We start from the raw sequence: 24,439 nt of genomic DNA on the forward strand, positions 1-24,439 counted from the left end.
TTCAAAAGAAAAGGAACAGGAAAACAAACTCACATCATTTAAGTTTTGTTGAGGAATAGAGGGACATATTGTGGTTTACCCAGTGTACCTGAGGCCCAGGACATACTTTACCTGACTTTTTCTCTAGGATCCATTTTCAATGTTCAGCAGTGACAGTTGAAACCAGAGTTGTGTGGGGCTCCGGAATATCTCCTGTAGCCCGTTCCAAAGAGATAGATGTACTTCATGCTGGGATGAGTGCTTCAGCAAGATAGATGGCTTCCCCATCCTGTTAGAGATCCTTTTTGTTTCTTTGCCAGGCTTTAAAAACCAATGTGTTGGGGTGCACGGGTAGCTCAGTTGGTTAAGCATCTGACCCTTGATTTCGGCTCAGGTTATGATCTCACGGTTCATGAGTTCGAGCCTGAATCGGGCTCTGCGTTGATGGTTCAGAGCCTGTTTGGGATTCTTTCTCTCTGTCCCTTCCCCACTTTGTGCTCACGCTCTCTTTCTCTCTCAAAATAAATAAACTTTATGGATTCTTTTTAAAAAATATTTATTTATTTTGAGAGAGGGAGGCAGAGGCAGAGAGAGAGAGAATCCCAAGCAGGCTCCATGTTGTCAGTACAGAGCCCAATGTGGAGCTCAATCTCCTGAATTGTGAGATCATAACCTGAGTCGGTGGAGCATTGCAGCTTCTGATCCCGGGGTTGTGAGTTCAAGCCCCACATTGGGTGTAGAGATTACTTAAAAATAAGGTTTTTTAAAAAGTGTATGTATTTTGAGAGAGAGAGCACAAATGAAGGAGGGACAGAGACAATTAGAGAATCCCAAGCAGGCTCCGTGCCATCAACGCAGAGCCTGATGTGGGGCTCAGACTCAAGAACCGCGAGATGATGACTGACCTGAGATCAAGAGTCGGACACTTAACTGACTGAGCCACCCAGGTGCCCCAGAAATAAAATCCTAAAAAAAAAGAAAAACAGAACCATTGTGTTGCAGTCAAGGGAAGAGCTCTTTAGCCAAGGCACTAGTGACACAGTTGAGAACGGACATGTATTTTCAGCAGGTTTGTGCATAGTTCAGTAATTGTCGATAGCTGGCTGGTGGTCAACCAGGGGTGGATTTCCTCCCTTGAAAACCCATGACTTGATATTTGTCACCGTCATCTAATGTCACAGGTGGTTTACCTCCCCACCTCCTTCCACCCACCAACCCTCAGCCAGGGTGGAAGAGGCTACCTCCAAGTCCTGTTTGCCTGTTCTGGAGAGAGGGAGTGGGAGATATTACCCTGTTTGGGGCACCACATTTTACAAGACAGACCTCTTGTCTGCTAGTAATTACAACAGCTGCATTTGTTCACTTAAAAGATCAAGTGGTTAAATCCGGAGTTGTTAGGATTAAATGAGAGTTTATGGAAATTTGCTTTGTAAATCTCTATGTGTTTTATAGTTGTTAGTGTTTGCTCAGAGGAAGCTTCATTAAGACAGGTTCAGATTGTATTCCTGGAAACAGGTGAGTGAGGGGAACAGAGAGTCATCAGAGCAAGTCAGAGGTAGCAGATGCCAGTATACAGCTGTTTTATTGCTAATCTGTTTTATGGTTGAAACCACTGTATCTGAGAACATATGACTTGCACATAGTTGTGTTATATGTGTAGTCAGTTTTCATTTTGTGTTCCTGTTAGATTTGCCAAGCTCCTTTTCTGGGTCTTGTTTTCATTGTCATTTAGTGTCCTCTGCTGGTAGTTTCTAGTACATTCACCTTGTCTACAATACTGAACTTTTACAAAATGGAATGGAATGGGAAAATCATCAGTTTGCAGTCCTTGTAGTGATAATAACTGGTTTGGCCAAGAATTTTCTAGATGCCAAAGCCACTACTGGAGGTTTATTGGGAGATCAGGACCTTCACCCAATTTCAGAGGACTACCCCATAGCTTGCTTAGTAATTTCAAAGGGCAAAAAGGTACTGTTGCAAATGAAGAGATCTGGTGCCATCTACCTGAACCAAGTGGTCACACTTACATCTCTAATGATAGGAAGCACACATCTTCTGCCCCTGATGTGAGGCCTGTGTAAATACATGCCAACCTGACTTTGATGAAGAGATCTTCAGGCAAACCCTCATCAGGGATTTTCTGCAGAACACCTGGTTTGGACTGAGAGGTCAGGGTTGTGAAACACATGAGAGGAAAAGCTATACTAGATGAAATGAGGGTCAAAAAAGGAAAACAACATATAGTGTATGATCTTCATTCAAAAGTAGAATAGCTATCAATGACATGATTGAGACGATTGTGGGGATATTTAAATATGGATTGTGTACTAGGTGATAGTATTGCTTCCATGTGCGCGTGTATGAATTTGGTAATGGCAGTGTGGTTGTGTAGGCAGTTTTGATTTTTGCTGAAGTATTTGAGGTACGAAGTATGATGTCTGAGGTTGCCATTTTCTCCCAACTTTTTTTAAGGGAAAATTAAATTATGCCAGAAAGGTTTATTTAAAAAGTAAACTCTTAATGTACCACAGTTGTTTAGATTTGGTAGGGGCCATGTTTGTATATAGCTGAAAGTCCAAGCTTTAGATTTATATACTACTCAGGAATTGGCCATGAGGTCATTATGCCTTGCTTTTTGTACACTCATGCTTCCAGGTTCACTTAAGAAAAAAATTTTTTTTTTTTTGGGTCGCCTGGGTGGCTCAGTTGGTTAAGCGGCCGACTTCGGCTCAGGTCATGATCTCGCGGTCTGTGAGTTCGAGCCCCGCGTCGGGCTCTGTGCGGATGGCTCAGAGCCTGGAGCCTGTTTCAGATTCTGTGTCTCCCTCTCTCTGACCCTCCCCTGTTCATGCTCTGTCTCTCCCTGTCTCAAAAATAAATAAAAACGTTAAAAAAAATTTAAAAAAATTTTTTTTTAATTTATTTTGTGTGAGAGAGAGAGAGAGAGTGAGTGGGGGAGTGGTAGAGAGAGAGAGAGAGAAGGAGAAAGAAAATCCTAGGCAGGCTCTGCACTGTCAGCACAGAGCCTGATGTGGGGCTCAAACTCATGAACCATGAGATCATGACCTGAGCTGAAGTTGGATGCTCAACTAACTGAGCTACCCAGGTGCCCCCACTTTTATTTTTAAGGTACTCTCTACCCACAATGTGAGGCTTATACTCTTGTGGATCACCCCTGAGATCAGAGTTGCATGCTCCACTGAGCCAGCCAGTTGCTCCTCCAGATTCACTTTAAAAAAAATAATAATAATTTTTTTTAACATTTGTTTATTATTGAGAGACAAAGACAAAGCATGCTCATGGGAGGGGCAGAGAGGGGGAGACACAGAATGTGAAGCAGGGGCTTGCACTCACCGCGAGATCATGACCTGAGCTGAAGTCAGACCTTTAACCAACTGAGCCACCCAGGCGCCCCAAAAGATTCGCTTTTAAGGCAGTGTCACCATAAGCAGCCTGTAAGCAGTTCATGTAAGGCTCATTCCTTTTTCCTTTTTTCCAGATTACCACCCATAGTTCGAGGAGGGGCCATCGACAGATACTGGCCCACTGCTGATGGTCGCCTGGTTGAGTATGACATAGATGAAGTGGTGTATGATGAAGATTCACCTTATCAGAACATTAAAATTCTACACTCAAAGCAATTTGGAAACATTCTCATCCTTAGTGGGGATGTTAGTAAGTATTCATTCCATCCCTACCCCAGTTGCATAGCAAAGTGACAATGTTTTCCTCACAAATACACCATTGTTGATTTGTCCTACTTTGTCCTTGGCAGTGCTGTTTTTTTGTTTTGTTTTTTTTTTTTTTTTTTGATAGGAATGTTTATGTCACATTAACCTGTGAATTATCTGGGTTTTCTTGTTTTATGGCAGAGCCATGAAAACTTGGTCTTGATGTTCCTTTTTCTTAGTTTTCTTAGTGTTGAGTATTCGGATAATACTTCTGTAAAGAAAATATGATTGCTTAGTTTTTAGGAAATCTTTTTGTTATGGAAAATTTCAAACCTAAGTGTACAAAATAGTATGATGAACCCATGTATCTTCACCATTGAGTGACAGTAATTAGCAACTCCTGGTCAATCTTGTTTCCTCTAAACCCTGGTTTGCTTTCTCCCTCTCATATTTGGAACAACTCTTAGATGCTATACTTCATGTAATGAAAGATGTAATTGCTTTTAATTGGCATATCAGAACATTTGTAAGACTGAGTTTTCTTCAAGGTATATGTGTGTGTAATCTGTATGTAATATATTGTATTAGGTGTCAGATGGGTAGGGTTGATGAAAAATCTACAGTCCAGAAAAAATAAAAGTATCTCTGCACATTGTTGACAGTTTTTAAAGATCAAAAATTTTTTAAATTTGTATTTTAGGCTAGATTCCAGCACTTTCTAGTATGGTGAGTCAGGTCATGGTATGGCCTTGGGTAGAGTCACCATTTTGGACCTGTGTTTTTCCTCCCTAGATCTGGCGGAGAGTGATTTGGCGTATACCCAGGCCATCATGGGCAGTGGAAAAGAAGACTACAGTGGCAAAGACGTGCTCATTCTAGGGGGCGGAGATGGGGGCATATTATGTGAAATAGTCAAACTGAAACCAAAGATGGTCACTATGGTAGAGATATCCTTTACTTAGAGATCAAGTTCAGTTGGCTTCTTTTGCTTTCTTCTTCCTTTTTTGTCTTAAGGCTCCAGTTAATGTTATGAGGCAAATGTGTTATAAATACTGTCTTGAACGAACATTTCAATTTAGTCCTAGTAGCCTTTTCATGTGGTTACGAACAAAGCAGCAGAGATGCTCTAGTTGCGAAATAAAGAGGAAACAATCTTGGTCCAGCATCTACTGCTTAGCACTTCCTGGAAGGGCTTCATGAGGAGAAAAGAAAATTCAGTCCCTTTTGAATGACCTTGGTACAAAAATGAAATCATTATCTCATTCATGGGTTTTTTGGGGGTAAATATGGAACCCATTAGTGTTATAAAATAATTGTCTTACCTTTTCTTTATTTTTTTAAAGATTCTATTTTTTTAATTTAAAAAAAATCTTTATTTTTGAGAAAGAGTGTGAGTGGGGGAGTAACAGAGAGAGAGGTAGACACAGAATCCAAAGCAGGCTCCACGCTCTGAGCTGTCAGCACAGAACCCAACGCAGGGCTCAAACTCACGAATGGCAAGTTCATGACCTGAGCCTAAGTCCGACGCTCAACCTACTGAGCTACCCAGGTGCCCCTAAAGATTTTATTTTTAAGTAATCTCCATCCAGCTTGCGGTTTGAACTTATAACCCTGTGATCAAGAGTCACTTGTTCCATTGGTTGAGCCAGCCAGCTGCCCCGTACCTTTTCTTTAAGGTGTTACTGTTTCAGGGCACCTGGGTGGCTCAGTCGTTAAGCATCTGCCTTTGGCTCAGGTCATGATCTCATGGTTCATGAGTTTGAGGCCCACATCCAGTGAACCCCGCTTCTCCCCCCTCTACCCTCACCCGCCTCTTGTGGGATTCTTTCTCTGTCCCTTGCTCACTGGCACCCTCTCGCTCTCAAAACAATAGTGTTACTGTTTCAGAATTCTTTGATCTAAGTTCAGGATGAATTTCTCCTTGACCTGTTTGAACATTGACCAAATGGTGATTGATGGATGTAAGAAATACATGCGAAAAACATGTGGCGACGTCTTAGACAATCTTAAAGGAGACTGCTATCAGGTAATTATATTTTCCGGATAACATTTTTAAGTCAACTGATACATTATTGACTTGAATTGTGCCTTCCTAAAGCAGCTTTAAGTATCATTGGTTAAGAAATAAATAGATCACCTTGTAGGGAAGGAAAAATTTTCTCTCTAGAACATGAAGGAAGGAGAGTAAAATATCCCCCCAAACTGAGAAGGCACTTTGTGACCAGAAAACAAAGTAGGACACTCCATACAGGTTACACAGAGTTTTATTCAGAGACACTTGCTGACAGGTTGGCAGAGGATGACCCGTGGCAGCTGTATAGTTATTCTCTGCAAAGTCCAGACTGTAATCCACAGATTTATAGAGTGAGAGGATATGCAGGAAGGGCATTGTAGTGAGATCAGAGGGTTTGGGTGCACCTACTTGACAACTAACCTTTAATTATATTTTATGGCACTACCTGTGCATCAGGAAGGGGGAAAGACTATGTTATCTCTAACAGATTCATGGGAAGCCAAACCTATCCTGGCCTTGATAGGCATTTCGAAGGTATGTATATTAATCTCCGAGGTGCTGGAACACATAGCTCCGTGAGAGGTCACTGAGCAAGCATGAACAAGGTGGAGGGCCAGAGGTGGACAGACTCTGTATTGTCAGCGCTCTTACCCCCTGCCCTTCTGGTTCTTGGCTGAGATTCCTGTAATGAAAGACAGCTTAACAAGAGAAGGACAAGTTCATTAACATATATAGTTCGTGTATACTTGGGAGAGACCTAGGGATAACTGAGTAATTCAGAGGTAGCTTTAGGATTTAGACTTAAATATCATCTGAATAGGGAAGGGGGTCATAGGTGTCTTAGAGTGACTGTTAGTAAAGATAAAGGGCCCTTGGAAGAACAGATGGGACAGGTTTGATGTTTGTGACAACTTTGGTGTTCCGTGATAAGGGTCAACCTTCTCTGGTTGAATCCCCCAGAGAGGGGATCTCTGACAATTGAGTTTCTTTCAGAGGCTCCATCTTTTAGGCAGATGAAGGCAGAGTTTAGAGAAAGCTTCTCTGCATTTGCGGTTTTTCAAGTGCCTACCACTCAAAATAATCAATATATGAAAGTGGCATATTTTGAGGTGACGTGTTCTGCTACTCTTCAGACTTCTTTGTGTGATTTATATGTGTATTTAAACATTTGCTTCTTGCTAAGTAAATTAGTTTCTGTTCTAAATTGTACTGTGCTTGCAAGTTAACCAGTCGTTACAGTTTATAGGGTACATTTTGAATTGTATTTTGAGCATGCATGTGTTTAGTGCCCATATCTACAGTACTTGTTAGAGCAAGATAACCAAGCAAATACATCTTTTTAAAAGTAGGCTTCACGCCCAGTGTGGAGCCCAACATGGGGCTTGAACTCATGACCCTGAGACAAGACCTGAGCTGAGATAAAGAGTCAGACAAGGGGCTCCTGAGTGGCTCAGTCGGTTAAGCAGCTTGGGTAGTTTCCCTTCCATTCCAATTTTATCTTACCTAAAAGACTTTAAAAAAAAAAATTTTTTTTTTTAACGTTTATTTATTATTGAGAGACAGAGACAGAGCATGAGCATGGGAGGGGCAGAGAGAGGGGGAGACAGAATCTGAAGCAAGCTCCAGGCTCTGAGCTCTTAGCACAGAGCCTGACACGGGGCTCCACACTCACAAACCGTGAGATCATGACCTGAGCTGAAGTCGGACACTTAACCGGACGCTTAACCGACAGCCACCCAGACGCCCCTAAAAGACTTTTTATTAAGAATGACTGCTGAGGGGTGCCCGGGTGGCTCAGTTGGTTAAGTGTCCAACTTCAGCTCAGATCACAATCTCACGATTCATGGGTTCGAGCCCTGCCATTGGGCTCTGTGCTGACAGCTCAGAGCCTGGAGCCTGCTTCTGTTTCTGTGTTCCCTCTCTCTCTGCACCTCTCCCATTCGCGCTCGCTCTCTCTCTCTCTCTCTCTCTCAAAAATAAACATTAAAAAAAAATGAAAAATATAAAAAAAGAAATAAGAATGACTGCTGAATATCCCTAAATGTTTTGTCTGTTAATACATTATTGTTTCTTTTTAAATAATTCATATAATGAATCATGTTGACAGATTTCTCAAGATTCCCATCTTTGTTTCTCAACTACATCTTTCTTGGGCCTAATACAGTTCTTTAAATAAACTGCTAGATTTAATTACTCTTTTACTTGAAAATCTTGTACACTCATCAAAATCAATCTTTATTTTTTTTTGTACTACTTTTAAGGATTTTAGTATTAAAGTTACTCTATAATTATAAAAGGAATGGGGAGCGCTTTGGAACATTTTCTAATTTCTAAAAATGGTCAACAGAGTATCCGTTTTTCAAATGATAAACATTTGCAAAGACCTGGTGTTTTTTAATGGTAATATTTTAATGGCTAAGGGGCTTGCCTGTTGCTACCCCCCAGACCAGGAACCCTCAACCCCTTGAACACACCCAGAAAACTCTCAACCTCAGAATTTTCCAGGCTCCCCTTAATGGTTGTTCTAATCCAGCAAAGTTGGGGGGGGGATGCATTCAGACACCCACCTTCCTCAAAAGCCAAACCATTTCAAAATAAAATACTACTTTTACCATTCCCTAGAATGTCTAAATGTCAATGTCACTACCTGCCTTTGGTGCTCTATTTTCAGACAGACTTGCAAGTCAAGAGTTGTTTTCCAAGGACATTAGTAAACTGTCCCACATATATCCAGCCTCTAATTACAACAATCTACAACTCAACATTACTGCAGGTTTGCGTTTGTGGTTCTGTTTATGCTTAAATTGTTTTTCTGAATCCATATAAGGAAGTTAGAAAAAAGAGCCAGGGAGACAGGAATCTGAATCACCCTTCTAAAGTTACCCTATAACCTTGTATAAATGTCCTTTGAACTCTCTAAATTTAATCTCCACCCATAAAATTGAAATAATACCCACTTGGCACAGGTGTGAGGATTACAAGTTAAAACACCTTAGCCAGAGTCTGGCTAACAATGCAAACATTATTTGCCAACAATGGTAACTTTTAGCTTTGTGTGAAACAAATCTGTCATGCTCTGAAGAACCTAATCCCCTCTCCCTTTTTAAACTCTCAAAATAGTAGATGTGAAATATGTATGTATCTTTTTCTCCCTTTGCCCACAAAACAATCACAACTACATTTTAATATAGATAGAATTCTTGCCTCGGCTTAAAAAATTAACACACATGTACCATGAAATCAAAATTGGATGCAAACACATTAGGGAAGATGGGGTAGGGAGGGGTAAGTAATTTACATATCAACAAATTAAAGCACTCATCTAAATTGTTTATAAATCTGGAGATACACATTCAAGATTCTGTTCAAATAAAATGTATTTGCTTGGGGTGTCTGGGTGGTTCAGTAAAGCATCTGACTTTTAATTTTTTTATTAATGTTTATTTAGTTTTGAAAGAGAGAGAGACACAGAGCACTAGCAGGGGAGGGGCAGAGAGAGAGAGGGAGGAGACACAGAATCCGAAGCAGCCTCCGAGCTCTGAGCTGTCAGCACAGAACCTGACACCAGGCTTGAACTCACAAGCCAGGCTTGAACTCAAGCCGCTTGAACTCACGAGCCATGAGATCATGACCTGAACTGAGCACAGAGCCTGCTTGAGCTATTCTCTTTCTTTCTCTCTCTCTCTCTTCCTCTAGCCCTCTCCCTTGCTTGCATGTTCTCTCCCCCCGCCCACGAATAATGAATAAATAATAAAAAAATTTGAAAAAGAGAAACTTAAATATAATGTTCTATAAAATATCAAAATACATAAGGCATTTCCATTAAAATTAGAAATAAGGTGAAAATGCTATTATTACCTTTATTCACTTTTGAGGCATTAGCTAATGTAGTAAGATAGAAAAATGAAAACAGTCAAAATATAGAATCATTTGCAGATGATACGAATGCTTAGAGAATCTAGGAAACTCACCTAGAAAACTAGTTGAGTTCATGAGAATTTGGTGCAGTGATTGGACAGAGACAGTCTAAAAAATTTTTTTTAGCCTTGTTAAATGCAAAACAGTTTGAATAGAAATTAGAGGTGGAGAATGGGTTGGAGAGCCTATTCAAAATAATGGCCAATTGAGGTTTTTTTTAAGCTTTTAACTGTTTTTTTTTTACATTTTTATTCATTTTTGAGAGACAGAGACAGAGTGTGTGTGGGGTGGGGGGGGTGCAGAGAGGGAGGGAGACACAGAATCAGAAGCTGGATCCAGGCTCCGAGCTGCCAGCACAGAGCCCGACGTGGGGCTTGAACCCACGAACCATGAGATCATGACCTGAGCTGAAGTCAGCTGCTTAACTGACTAAGCCACCCAGGCGCCCCTAAGCTTTTAATTTTAGTACCAGTGTAGTTTACAGATTGTTATATTAGTTTCAGGTGTACAATATAGTGATTCAACAATTCTATATACTTCTCAGTGCTCAGCATGATATATGTGCTCTTAATCCCCTTCACCTAGTTCATCCACCTCCCCTCTGGTAACCATTGGTTTGTTCTCCATAGTTAAGAGTCTGTTTTTTGGTTTCTCTCTTTTTAATTGTTCATTTGTTTTGTTTCTTAAATTCCACTTATGAGTGAAATCATAGGGTGTTTGTCTATCTTATACTGAGTTATTTCGCTTAGCATTATACTCGAGCTCTGTCCATGTCATTACAAATTGCAAGGATTTATTCTTTTTTTGTGGCTGAGTAATATTCCATTGTGCGTGTGCACAGGCTACCTCTTCTTTAATCGATTGACACTTGGGCTGCTTCTGTATCTCAGTTACTGTGAATAATGTTGCCATAAACATTGGTGTGCATATATCCCTTTGAATTAATGTTCTTGTATTCTTTGGGTAAATACCTGGTAGTGCAATTGCTGGATCATAAGGTAGTTCCATTTTTAACTTTTTGGGGAACCTCCATGCTGTTTTCCATAGTGACTGCACCAGTTTGCATTCCCATCAACAGCGCATGAGTGTTCCTTTTTCTCCGCATCCTCACCAACACCTGTTGTTTCCTGTGTTTTTGATTTTAGCCATTCTGACAGGTGTGAGGTGATACCTCATTGTGGCTTTGATTTGCATTTGCCTGATAATGTGCATCTTTTAATGTGTCTCTTGGCCATCTGGCTGTCTTTGGAAGAATGTCTGTTCATGTATTCTGCTCATTTGTAAATTGGATTATTTATATTTTGGATGTTGAGTTGTGTTAAGTTCTTTATTTCATCCTGACCCTTTATCAGATATGTCATTTGCAAATATCTTCTCCCATTCCATAGTTTGTCTTTTAGTTTTGTTGATAGTTGTGCAGAAGCTTTTTATTTTGACGTAGTCCCAATAGTTTATTTTTGCTTTTGTTTCTGTTGCTTCCGGAGACATATTTAGAAAAATGTTGCTATGGCCAGTGTTAGAGATGTTACTGCGTGTGTTCTCTTCTAGGATTTTTTATGGTTTCAGGTTTCACATTTAGGAATAATGACCCATCGTTAAATACCTAGGAGTATATTTAAATAAGAATGGTATTGTGGGACTGATAAGAATTAGGTCAAGATCTTATTGAAAGACTAACTGAAGTTGGAACATATGGAGAGACATGTTATATTTCTAGAATGAGAATACTGGAACAGTGTCTGTAACTTCCTATTACAACTAATACCAATCAGAATCCCAAGGAGGTTTTTAGAATTAGACCAAATGGTTTCAAGTTCATTTGTAACAATACATACCCTAAGAATAGCCAAGAAAAACAATTTTAAATAATCATAGTGAAGGGAGATTTGTGCTGTTGTTTGTTAAAGCATAATCAAATAGGAAGTATGATGTTGACACAGGAATCGACAGATAAGAGGAATGGCACAGAGACTTTGAACATGTCTGAGTGTGTATTTGTACACACACAGCTAATACATGACCTAAGGTATATTTCAAGTTTGCTTGGGAAAAGGAGATTTAGTTGATTTCATAAGTGGTGCCAGCACAATGGGCTGTTCTCATTTACATGAGAACAAAGTTAACATAACCTCAGAAGCCATAGAAAAATTAATCTCAGATGGCTTAAGGTCTAGATACATAAACTTAATACATTTAGGGAAATTTAGCATATTTAATCTTGAAGTTGGGAAACCTTTTAAAGAAAGACAAGAAACCCAGAAACTGTAACAACATAATACCATAAAGCCAAAAAACTAGTAACAAAAGTGACAGGGATTTAATCCCTTTAATAATACAGAGAGCCCCTCCCTACAACTTAAAACCTACTAGGATGACTAAATAGAAAAATGTAAAGGATATGAACTGGTCCATCTCAGGAAATGAAAATCAAATATCCTATACACTTTTTTTATGTTTATTTTTGAGAGAGAGCGAGAGCGTGAACACACAAGTAGGGGAGGGGCAGAGAGAGGGAGACACAGAATCAGAAGCAGGCTCCAGGCTCCAAGCTAGGAGCACGGAGCCCTGCTTGGGCCTGAACCCACAAACCGTGAGATTATGACCTGAGCTGAAGTCGGATGCTTAATTGACTGAGCCACCCAGGCGCCCCTATCCTGTAAACTTATAACAAAATATTCACCCCTGTTAGTGACTCTGCGAGTATATGTGGAAGCATGAGCAAGGGAAGGGACCTGACATAATAGAAGAGGGACAATATACAGTGCTGGGGAGGATGCCAGGGAAACAGATGCTCGCAATCATTGCTAGTTGGAGTGTGAATGGCCATCAAAACTAAAAACTAAAATGTACATGCCTTTTGTCTCAGCAACCCAATGTTTGAGTGTCTAGCCTACAGACAGGCATCTATACACGGAGGTCGAGTAGCACATTTTTAGTGGAATGATACAATTTTTAAAAATACCATTACCTGGAATGGTGTTAGATGAAAATTTTCAAGTTCAGCATGTGTGTGATCCTAGCTTGCTTGCTTGCATTCTTTCTGATCCTAGTTTTACAAAATAGGACAAGCATTTGTGTTTTTGTGTTGGTAAAAGTGTATATGAGCATAGGAAAAAACAGCATATCAAATAGGATTGATTAGTGTTTTCTCTGTCTTTATATGGTTGCACTTAGATGGTGTATTAAGTGAAGCAAGTTACAAAACAACAGGACTATAAAATTGTGACTGAGGATTTGTATAAGAACATTCATAGGAAAAATTCTGGAATAGGTTGTTTAGGGAATTGTGGCAAACTTGACTTCTGATTTACATGAATTTGTTTCACATGAGTGTGTATTTTGTAACTAGAAAAATAAAAGACAAGGAGAGTAACTCCTGCTAGTTCAAGATGTTGCCCGCAGCCGACGCATCCCCAGCATGTACCTGCAGTACTTCAAAGAGAAGGCAAACCCCAAACTTCCTGTACAGTTGACCCTTGAACAACATGAGGAACATGGGGGTTAGGGGTGCTGACCCCCCCAACCCTCCCCTATAGTCAAAAATCTGCCTATAACTTTAGACTCCCCCAAAACTTAACTACTCATAACATGCCGTTGACCAGAGACCTTATCAAGAACGTAAATAGTAGGGGGGGTGCCTGGGTGGCTCAGTCGGTTAAGCGTCTGCCTTTGGCTCATGGTTCAGGAATTCTAGCCCCACATTGGGCTCTCTGATGTGCACACAGAGGCCGCTTCAGATCCTCTGTCCCCCCTGTCTCTGCCCCTCCCGCACTTGCTCGCGCTCTCTCTCTCTCTCTCTCTCTCTCTCCCCCCCTCCCCCTCCCCCCTCCCTCCCCCTCCCCTCCCTCCCTCCCCCTCCCCTCCCTCCCTCCCCCTCCCCTCCCTCCCTCCCCCTCCCTCCCCCTCCCTCCCCCTCCCTCCCCCTCTCTCTCCCTCTCTCTCCCTCTCTCCCCCTCTCTCCCCCTCTCTCCCCCTCTCTCTCCCTCTCTCTCCCTCTCTCTCCCTCTCTCTCCCTCCCTCTCCCTCCCTCTCCCTCCCCCTCTCTCTCCCTCTCTCCCCCTCTCTCCCCCTCTCTCCCTCTCTCTCCCTCTCTCCCCCTCTCTCCCTCCCTCCCCCTCCCCCTCCCCCTCCCCTCCCCCTCCCCCTCCCCTCCCCCCCCTCTCTCCCTCTCCCTCTCCCTCTCAAAAATAAATAAATAAAAACTTTTAAAAAATGTGTTATTCATAGCAAATACATTGGCATGCATTAAAAAAACATAAATAGTAGGTTAACACATTTTGTATGTTATATGTATTATATACTGTATTTTTTTTAAGTTTATTTATTTTGAGAGCGCACACATGAGTAAGGTAGGGGCAGAGAGAGGTGGGAGAAAGAGAATCCCAAGCAGGGCCCACACTGTTAGCACAGAGCCCGACTTGGGACTCAATCTCAAGAACCATGAGATCATGACCTGAGCCAAAATCGAATCCGATGCTTAATCGACTGAGCCACCCAGGTGCCCTGGCTCCGTTTCTTATTTTGGGTACCTTTGGGCAAGATATGGTACCCATCTCTTTCTTTCTCTCTCTCTCTTCCGGAAGTATTTGTGTGTCATCCTTGCACAGGGTCCATGCTAATCTTCTCTGTATCGTTCCAATTTTAGTATGTGTGCTAGCAAAGCAAGCACTGTGTAACCTCTGTTAACTTTGTTTTCCACTTATAAACTAGGGGTCATTAATAGTACCTGTAGATTGTTGCTTAGATTAAATGAGAAGGCATACTAAAGCATATAGTAGGCACTGAATTGTAGCTCTTAGAGGCATGGATGGAAGTCATTCCTTGTTCATGGAGGTGTTGTGGATCTCAGCAACGGCTTGCATTTTCCTCCCTCCTCTACAAGGGCTTAACTGCTTCCACATGAGTTGGCTCACATACATCTATTCCTTTTCTCTTTGGAAGGTTCTAATAGAAGACTGTATTCCAGTACTGAAGAGGTACGCCAAAGAAGGGAGAGAGTTTGATTATGTGATTAATGATTTGACAGCTGTTCCAATCTCCACATCTCCAGAAGAAGGTAGATTCTGTTATTTGTTTTCTAACCAAGACAATGTTCATGAAAATGTTTTTCTTGGCACTTTGTGAGAATGAAAGGCTCTTAGAGATTGTCTACATAGTAAGTTCCTTCATTTTTTCAAGGTAGTTAAACTGCAGCGCACGGTGGAAAGATGGCTGGATTTGGCTTTGGTCAAATCCTGTTCTGTCACTAAATAAGCACATTTACTCAGTCATTTGAGAGAAACATTAAATAAAATGACTCCATCACATTATTGAGAAATTAGCTTGTTTGGTAATTTACTTAAATTATGTGATTTAAAAAAAAAATTGAGAAAGAAACAGTGTGAGCAGAAGGGCAGAGAGAGAGAATCCCAAGTAGGCTCTGAACTGTCAGCGCAGAGCCAGACGCATGGCTCTTACTCACAAAACTGAGATCATAAACTAAGCCGAAATCAAAAGTCGGTGCTTAACCAACTGAGCCACCCCGGCTCCCCTACATTATATGATTTTTAACCTGTACTAGGACAAACTGGTGACTTTTCTAAGCAACACCAGTGACTATTCCCCTTCTCAAACCACACGCTGCAAATCACTGCTGGTTTGGCATGTCAGTGTTACTGTTTTTCTATAACCTTGTCTTCCTGCTGAGTTTGCAGACTGGGTCCCCACCTGATGACCCTTGCTGTTTCTCTCTTGGGATGTTGCAACTTCCCTCTTAAACCTGTTGTCTTTTAGATTTCATCCACTGCCTTTCTGTCTAATCTTTATTGGTACTGTGAGAGCAGTGCTAAGCACAAGGACGTTTGCTTTTTTTTTTTAATTTTTTTTTTTTAATGTTTATTTATTTTTGAGGCAGAGAGAGACAGAGCATGAACGGGGGAGGGTCAGAGAGAGGGAGACACAGAATCTGAAACAGGCTCCAGGCTCTGAGCTGTCAGCACAGAGCCCGACGCGGGGCTCGAACTCACGGACCGCGAGATCAAGACCTGAGCAGAAGTCGGCGGCCCAACCGACTGAGCCACCCAGGCGCCCCAAGGACGTTTGCTTTTGACGTTGAGTATATGCACGTGTGTGCAAGACACCCCAAAAAGACAGTACATTTTTACAAATAAGCTTTTGAATATGGAGTCTCAAGCTCTTGGCTACTTTCTTTTGTTGGTATTTTTGAATATTAATGCGAATATTTGACATTAGATGTTTCTGATGCATGTAAACCCATATTTATATAATTAAATTTTTTTATTCAGATTCTACATGGGAGTTTCTCAGACTGATTCTTGACCTCTCGATGAAAGTACTGAAACCGGATGGGAAGTATTTTACACAGGTATACACTTAACTCTTTTACCCCAGAACGCTCGATAAGAATTTTTATATTTTGAAATTTGCATGCATATTACTGAAATTTATATTTGTTAAGGATAGAACATCATAACTGTATTATGTTCTTTCAAACAAGTTTATAAATAGCTGACCTGTCCTCTCCAGAATTAATGAGTTCTCTTATGTCCTTTTATTGCCCACTGTCCTAATTTATCAGCCTTGGGCTGTGGCTGTAGTATGAACTCCTGCCACCAGATGGAGATACAGATTGTGATTTTATTTGTTTTTTGTTTGTTTGTTTGTTTTTTAATTTCTCTCCCCTTATCCTCTAGGAGATTCTTCATTGGAAAGCCAATTTATCAACATAAAGCTTAATAAACTGCTTTGACTGTAGTATGAGTTCCTGCCACCAGATGGAAGCAAATTGTTTTTTTCCCATTCTCTAGGGGATTCTTAAATTTAAAAGAAAGTTTAAAATTTGTATCTCTTGTTATGTAATATATATATATAATATATATATACATATACATATATCTTGTTATGCATATGTGTGTGTGTGTGTGTGTGTGTGTGTGTGTGTATACACACCCTGCTAAAGTCCTGAAGAAAATTCTGAAAATGACCACAAAAGGTGCTAAATGCTGATCGAGTCTCTTTACTTGGTACACCAGTCCCTTAATTCATAAGCAGAAAATAAGCACTTACCTAGGCAGTATTGCACTCTGGTCCCTGTAATTCTTAAGTGTTTTCAGGAGCCCTCCCCCACCCCTTTAAAAAGCAATAGCATATTTAAATGTCAAAAACTAGTAGAGAAGACTTAATTTTATTCTCCCAAAGAGGCATTTTAATGCAGGCTCCGGGCAGTTGTTGGGATCTGAGATTAATAATGGTGAATACAACTTGGAAACTCTAAGGGACACCTTGAATTAGTCTTTAGCCCATCCTGTTTTCCTTTTCTTTCCCTTGCATGTAAGACCCCACTCTCCTCCATGGTGATTAATCTTAGAAACCTTGAACTTGGTGAAAGTATTGAGAAGCTTCGAGGGAAAGAAACAGACAACTGTATATGAATGGAATTTTTTTGCCTGATGTTTAGAAATGATTTTTTTTAACACATTCTAGACTTGAGTCTCTAATTTTTTTTAATGTTAATTTTACTTTTGAGAGAGAGAAACAGAGCATGAATGGGGAGGGGCAGAGAGAGAGAGGGAGACACAGAATCCGAAGCAGGCTATAGGCTCTGACCTGTCAGTGCAGAGCCAGACACAGGGTTTGAATTCATGAACCGGGAGATCATAACCTGAGCCAAAATCAAGAGTTGGACGCTTATCTGACTGAGCCTCCCAGACGTCCCTGTAGTACCTTTTTTGAAACTGCCATGTGATAATGCTCAGGAGATACTCTTGATTCACGTCTACCCCCTTTACCTCAGCATGTAGCTTAGAACTGAAATGTAAAGATGGAATGAAAATGTTTGACCTCTTAGCGGACCTCAGGCAGACTAAATGTCCTGCCTGAAATTGCGTCACAGTAGCAAATTCATGATGTCATTAGTAATCACCGTGGCTGCATGAAGGCAGCCTAGTTAGTGCCACAGAGCTGGGGAAAGCTGTGGAAATGGAGTGGGTGGGAACTGAGCTGGCTCTGGTGGGCCAGGGGAATTTCAATCCAGGGAATATTTGCTTTCAAGACCAGGGACTCGACCTCCTTCCCTTCTCTTCCCCACTCCCCTTAAAAAAAAAAAAAAAGTAACAAAAAAACTCTAGAGGTTCTTTGATACATACAAACTTACATGAATGTATGTGGCATTCATGTAAGTTATTATGCAAAATACTACCCCCTCCTTGAGAAGTGGACATAAGTGGTACCCTCGACACATCTACAATACTCCCTAAACGCCTGTCCCCCTTTTAGAAGGTAACCCATCTTTAGTGTTACTCTTTTTCATTCTTGTACTTTTTTTTCTTAAGTAAACTCAGTGCCCAAGTGGGGTTTGAACTCACAACCCCGAGAGCAAGAGTCACATGCTTTACTGACTGAGCCAGCCAGGTGCCCCCCCTGTACTTTTCTTTATAGATGTTTCACATATGTGTAATTTCCTGTCATTATATTGTTCAGCTTGTTTTTGAACTTGCTAAGAATGATGTTATTAAGGATGTGTTCTTCCGGACTTGCAATTTTTTTTTTTTTAATGTTACAAAAATCATACATACTGTTAAATTTAAAAGATAAAAACAATATAGAAATCTAGAGTAAAAAAGCAGTGTCACCTACTCACACCTAACATGGGCCAAGGAAAACTTCCTAGAACCAAACTACTGAATAGGGATTTACCTCTTAGGATGCCCCCCTCCCCCCGATTATTCCCTTGTCAAACTTAAAAATTTTTTTTAATGTTTGTTTATTTTGGGGAGACAGAGTGGGGGAGGGGCAGAAAGAGAGAGGGAGACAAAGAATCCGAAGCAAGCTCCAGGCTCTGAGCTGTCAGCACAGAGCCCGATGCAGGCTCACACCCACAAAGCGTGGGATCATGACCTGGGCCGAAGTCAGAGGCTCAACCAACTGTTCCACCCAGGTGCCCCAGTTCCTTTCTCATCCTTAATAGGTATTTAATTCTCTGCTATTGGGTTTTTGTTCTGCATCTCCAATGTCTGTCCTTTGTCCATCCAGCCTTCCTTTTTTTCTTTTTTCATCGAGGCATTGGATTTGCACGTATGCATTACATGGCTAGAAAAAGAATCCCAGGATTTTCCCTTTTGTGGATTTTCATCTTGTTTCCTCCTGCTCCACGATGCCAACTGAGGTTGTCAGTACGATGAAACCGAACTGGTAGGACGGGAGCAGATTATTCTAGCATTTTTCTAGATCTTTTCGTTGTACACCAGATCTGGGGCTGGTCATTCTATACTTGTTTAACCTGCCCGTGAGGTCACAACAATTTTCCCAGCTCTGTGACATTAATGGTTTCAGATTTGCCAATGTAACCATGCTTCATCTTCCAGCTAGAAACCCAACGATGACTTTGGAGCATGGCCTAATAAGTACCTGGTGTCTGTCTGCCTCTCTCTTCGGCATTGTTGCTGCTCTTGAGAGCAACCGCTTGGATGTTCATGCGCACTGTTACGGTGGCACTGAAAAAACCGATATGTCTTTCTTAAGACAAGAAAAAAATGTATTTCCATTTAAATACACAGGAAAGTAAAATGTATCACATTACTTTTTTGGGGTAGGTCTCCATTTGTGGTGAGGTTTTTTTTCCTTTTTTTAACTGCTTTTTGACAATGTTGGGGAAGAACAAATTGAAACTTTCCTATCTCCTTACCACATTCTCAGTAAGGAGATCCTCCCATATGCCTTCAGTAAAGAGAGTCTGGTGTCAATTTTAAGATGGCAAGAAAAACCATTGAACTGTGCACCTAGGTGGCATTTCCATTCTATAGCTTCCCCAGTAGTGATATGTTCTAAAAACATCCAGCATTGTTTTCTATTTGTGAATCTTAAATTACATGTGTGGTGTTTATATACTCTCATGGTGAACTTAATGTTGAAACCAAATTATATGCTGGTGAAGGGCACTTTGGCCAAATCCCACTGCAGGACCCTAGATGATGGGTTACTAAACAGGCTGGCACTGAAGGACGACGTCATGCTAAACAAACGTGCTAAGTGAAAACCGCCAAGGCCGGCTCTCAGAATAGTTCTTTTGCCCACTTGCCTGTGGCTAGTTGGTTGGTTTCGAAATGCCTTTCATTTGTGATGCTTACATCACTGAATGCCTTCATTTGTTGAGTGTCGCTCACAAATAATTTTCATTTGTGAATAATTTTCATTTTACATTGTACTTGGCTATTCTAAGGCAAATTGATAGTGAAGTTCTTAAGAAATGGAATCACCACATGCATTCAGTAGTCTTTAGTTTGTAAAGAATTTTAGAGGTTAAAAGGAAATAGGTGGTATTAAGTACCCATTATGAAAAGCTACAATTAGGAAACTTGAGCTAAAATGATAAAACCTAACCCTGACCTAATGAATGAAAATCACGTGTGATACATATGCACATTAAAGATTAAGAAGCACTGCTCTAGGGGTGCCTGGCTGAGTAAGTGGGGGGGGGGGAGCATGTAACTCTTGAGTTGTGAGTGACTTCAAGCCCCATATTGGGTGTGGAGATTACTTAAAAACAAAAAAGGCACTGCTATAGAACTAGGCAGATACTGTATCCTTTCAGTAGCTCTGCTCTGTTCTTGGCCAGCATCTGATTCATCCTTTTTTTCTTCATGGTCACAGAGTGGTTGCTGCAGCTTCAAATGTCACATCTAGGTCATAGGCTGGAAGTAAGTTGAAGAGGCGGGTCACTCTGTTTATCCTTGATTGATTGTCCAGAAGCGTAAACTTTCCTGGTAGCCCCCGGCAGAGTTAACTACATCTCACTGACCACTCCTAACTGCTGGGGAGACTGAAAAGGTGGTGGCAAGAAAGGGAGAAAAATTAGAACAATGAAGTCAAGGGAGGATGCTTGATAAGGAGTGGAACTGTGGGATATCCTTACTTAGTATACATATTGTGAGTAAACTTTTGTTTTCTTAGGCCTGAAAATCACATATTTGGGGGAAAGCATAGAGGTATGAACATAGTTCTTTGGCAACGTCTTAGATTCTTATGAAGGTCATAGTTTTAAGCCATTCTGGAAATGAAGAGCATTATCTTTCTGGTGTTTCATTCTCAACATAGTGGTGACCAGTGGGAAAACATTTTGAATGGCTCATGTGTATGAATCTTTGCTAATTGCATGGTTGTTGATACAGTGACTGTGTTACTAATGAGAAATTGGTCTCACTGCTTTCTGTAGCTTCATTCTCTGAATGTGAAATGGCTTGGTAAATGAGGTAGAAGGATAATGAGCTAATTAATGGATCTATAAGTAGAATTGAATGCAGTTTGTCATAGCACAGAAGCCTTCTCTCATTTTCGAAGAGGAACTTTCATCTAAAGCTAAAATTGTTTTCATTTATTAGAGACCTTCAAATGAGTGGGGGGGGGGGCCTTCAGTAAGACTCAAGAATCCCATTGTTTGCTTTCCTGTCTTTGATTTAGGGTAACTGTGTCAATTTGACAGAAGCCTTGTCGCTCTATGAAGAACAGCTTGGGCGCCTGTATTGTCCTGTGGAATTCTCAAAGGAGATCGTCTGTGTTCCTTCATACTTGGAATTGTATCCTTCGACATAACATAACATGACATGTTGTTAGATCAGAATACCCAAGTAAATCCCATGCCAGTTCAACATTTTAAATCCCAATAATAAATGGAATTAGCTCTATACTATCTAAGGCCATGGTCTTCAGATGTGGCTGCACATTGGAATTCCCTGAAGCTTTAAAATAACTACTGATTCCTGGATCACTCTCAGATTCTGGGGTGTGGCCTCCCACAACTCCCCAGGTGGTTCTACTGATTAAGCAGCACTGGTTCTCAAAGGCTGTCCCCAGAACTGCAGCATCCCCTGGGAACCGGTTAGCATGAAGATCCTCAAGCCCCACCCTGGCTTCCTGCTCCAGCAGAGGCTGGCAGAGGCTGGCTTGAGGCCTGGTTACCTGCCTGGACCGGTCTACCAGGAGATTGCTGTGCACATAAAGCTTCAGAAGCCCTAGTCTAAAATACCACCTGAGCTGTAGCGGGCAAAAAGACTAAACATGCTAATTCTATTTTTTTTTTTTTTTTTAAGTTTATTTATTTTGAGAGCGAGAGCGCATGCACAGGGTGGGGAGGGGCAGAGAGGGGAAAGAGAATCCCAAGCAGGCTCCACGCTTGTCAGCAGGGAGCCCACGAACCATGAGATCATGATCTGCACCGAAATGAAGAAATGAAGAGTCGGATGCTTAACCAGCTAAGCTACCCAGTCGCCTCTCATTCTATTTTTTATATTAAAATCATCCTACTTTGATATTAGTTTCTACACTTCACTCGATTCTGATTTGCAGTAGAAACCAGTGTTGGTGTTCTTCATTAGTTCCACTTAGTAAAGTTAGTCCAGAGAAATAAAAGTACCCAGAGAAAAGGCAGAATGGGAGCATTGTCACTGGAAATTTAAAATACGTTTCCTCCTAAAAGGCAGACTTCTAGTCTCCAGATAAAAGCTTCCTTATCTGAGGTGGCCAAGTCTAGTTTTCTGTAACAGCTGTCTTCATTGCTGTCTAGAGAGATCCTGTGACTGCCGCTGGCCTGCAGTGAGGTCCTTGTCCGGCAAACCCTGGCAGCCTCTGACAGACATGGGCCTTAGAAAACCCCTAGATCCCCCTGGAAGAAGCTCTCTGTGTATGCTGGGCAGCCACTTTCTTTCTGTGGAGATCTCTGGTAACTCTCCCCTAACCAACTGTCCACCTTCATCAGGCTTTCCTTCTGGAGCATTTTTTCGGTAGAAATCTAGTTGATAACATTTGGAGAAAAGGCTTCTGCCCTCTGGCTCCACTCCATCCTTCTACCTGTTTTTCCTTCTCTTTCTCCCTCCCTCTCTTTTTCCCTCCCTCTCTTTTTCCCACCCCTCTCTTCCTCCTCCACCCCCCAGTCTCTCACCTTCCCACCCTTCCTTGTCATGTTAATTCCCTAAGAAGTCTGAAAGACCTCGGAAAGCAGTAGCATACCTGAGGAAGTATTTGTTTGCCTTTAGCCTTGTCTCCATTTGCTCCCCGCTCCTCCCCACCGGCGACCCAGTCACAGGTGGTAGGTGTGCAGGCTGTTAAAGTGGCCTTGTTAAGAGGACCTAATGCTCATCACTGCAATGCTTTAAGCCTTGAAACTTGCATCCACCTTCCAGTTTGTAGGCCAGCAAACAAATTTTAAATGCTGTCTGTTCTTCCTTGAATTATCTGCACTTATTCCTTGACTCCCTGTCCAGGTGGGTATTTTACACTGTTTGGAAGAAAGCTAACCCTTGAAGACCGTTGTCCCCAATCGTGTGTGCTGCAAATAGCCTTCCTGACCTTCATATGCTGTACATGACATCGAAAGGAGTCAGGCAATTGATTGTGAATTCCTTCAAGTTTTCTTTTCTTTTTAATTATTATTCTTAATTTAAAAAAAGCAAATGGAAAATGTATATTTTGATGAGCTAGGGTGTTATTTTTTTTGAAAGTCAGCTGAAGGATGATTAGACAGCACAGCGAAGGCTGCTAAATGCACTGAACCCCTAGAATGTGATTTTTGTTACTTTCTTTTGTGTGTGTGGGCTTTTTATTTTTGTTTTGGTAGACTTCAAATTTGGTTGTTTGGAGGAATGAACATCATTGTTTTTGTTCTGGAGGGAAGTTCTTGATGGTGTTTTTTTCCCAGAAAATTGACTTAGTTATTAAAATTTGGTGCTTATAAGAAAGAGTTAAGAAAAAATGAATAGCAATGCTTCAATTAAAATTATAAATGAGAAATTTCATGTGTTTGTTGTTTTATTTCAGCCAGGTCCCCACTTTCTCACTGCTGATCTCACAGAACAAAGGTGTCTCCTGATCTTTTTTAGTTCTTTTCTATCACTCAGTGCCATTTATCTCTATAACAGGATGGCCTTAGGGCCTTTGTTTGAACAGTAGTAATGACTTCATTTACCCCCATGGTAAATGATATACAACCTATTACATTCACCAGTTCTTCATTATAAAATTGACCTGAGGATAGGAAAAGATTTGGTCTTACTGGAAAGTTGAAAGTCAGAAGCTTATTTCTGTTCCCATTCTTATTGGTGTATTAGATGTGGAAACACAGAGCATTTTGGATTGCTGCTGTAAAACTTTTTAAGAAGGATTTTAGATGCACAGATAGATGAGAGTTTGTAGAGGCCTGCAATGAGAGCGGCATAAACTCAGTAAGGAAGTGCAGGCAGCTAACAGCTTGTAAAGTGTATTTGTGGATAAGAATCCACATCAAAGGTGAAGGTACACTGACTTGGATTATTAGACATCAATGGTTATTCTGTTCTTTTTATAACAGCTTTATGTTTTATCAAGGCATTGTGTTCACTTATGGTGAATTTGCAGTGAGGAAAGCATTAAAAATTGAAATATTCAGTGTGTGTTTTGAGAGAATTAGTGTCAACCCAGAACATTCTTCCTCCCAAGATAGGTTTCTCTGACAGATACTCTTTTTTTTTTTTTAATAGTTTTGTTGTTTTGATTTTATTTTTTTAGGATTTTATTTTTAAGTAATCTCTATGCCCAACGTGGGACTTGAACTCACAATCCCGAGATCAAGAGTTGCTGCCAGGCACCCCTCTAACAGATATTCTTTAAAAAATGAGTGCATGCCTGCTTTTCTTTTTGATTGGATTGGCACGGAGAGAAACAATAATGGAATAAAGGGAGAGTTTGTCATGTTGGAACTAGACTGGCTTTCAGCAAATATTTTTCTTGTGCATTGAGCTTTTATAAAAAGCATTGGTAGACAGTCCTACCTACTCCCTCAAATTCTTCTGTAATGTTTTGCAAAGGCTTTGTACTTGTATACCGTGTGAGA

General features: G+C 40.9%; 1 protein-coding gene and 1 pseudogene across 1 annotated transcript in view; one reads left to right on the forward strand and one right to left on the reverse strand.

Moving 5' to 3' along the window:
* The window catches only part of SMS (spermine synthase), a 53,945-nt gene extending 30,584 nt beyond the window's left edge, over nt 1-23,361 (forward strand). Inside the window, exons 5-11 of the mRNA XM_042973923.1 lie at nt 3,479-3,654; nt 4,443-4,597; nt 5,587-5,676; nt 14,524-14,638; nt 15,867-15,946; nt 21,037-21,152; nt 22,836-23,361. Coding sequence (XP_042829857.1) covers nt 3,479-3,654; nt 4,443-4,597; nt 5,587-5,676; nt 14,524-14,638; nt 15,867-15,946; nt 21,037-21,152; nt 22,836-22,875 — 772 coding nt within the window. The 3' untranslated portion in view covers nt 22,876-23,361. The remainder of the gene's footprint in view (nt 1-3,478; nt 3,655-4,442; nt 4,598-5,586; nt 5,677-14,523; nt 14,639-15,866; nt 15,947-21,036; nt 21,153-22,835) is intronic.
* Nucleotides 14,166-14,251, reverse strand: LOC122235569 (annotated as a pseudogene).
* Nucleotides 23,362-24,439: the final 1,078 nt, after the last annotated feature.

The sequence above is a fragment of the Panthera tigris genome, chromosome X (assembly GCF_018350195.1).
Source record: "Panthera tigris isolate Pti1 chromosome X, P.tigris_Pti1_mat1.1, whole genome shotgun sequence".
NCBI classification, from domain to species: Eukaryota; Metazoa; Chordata; class Mammalia; order Carnivora; family Felidae; genus Panthera; species Panthera tigris.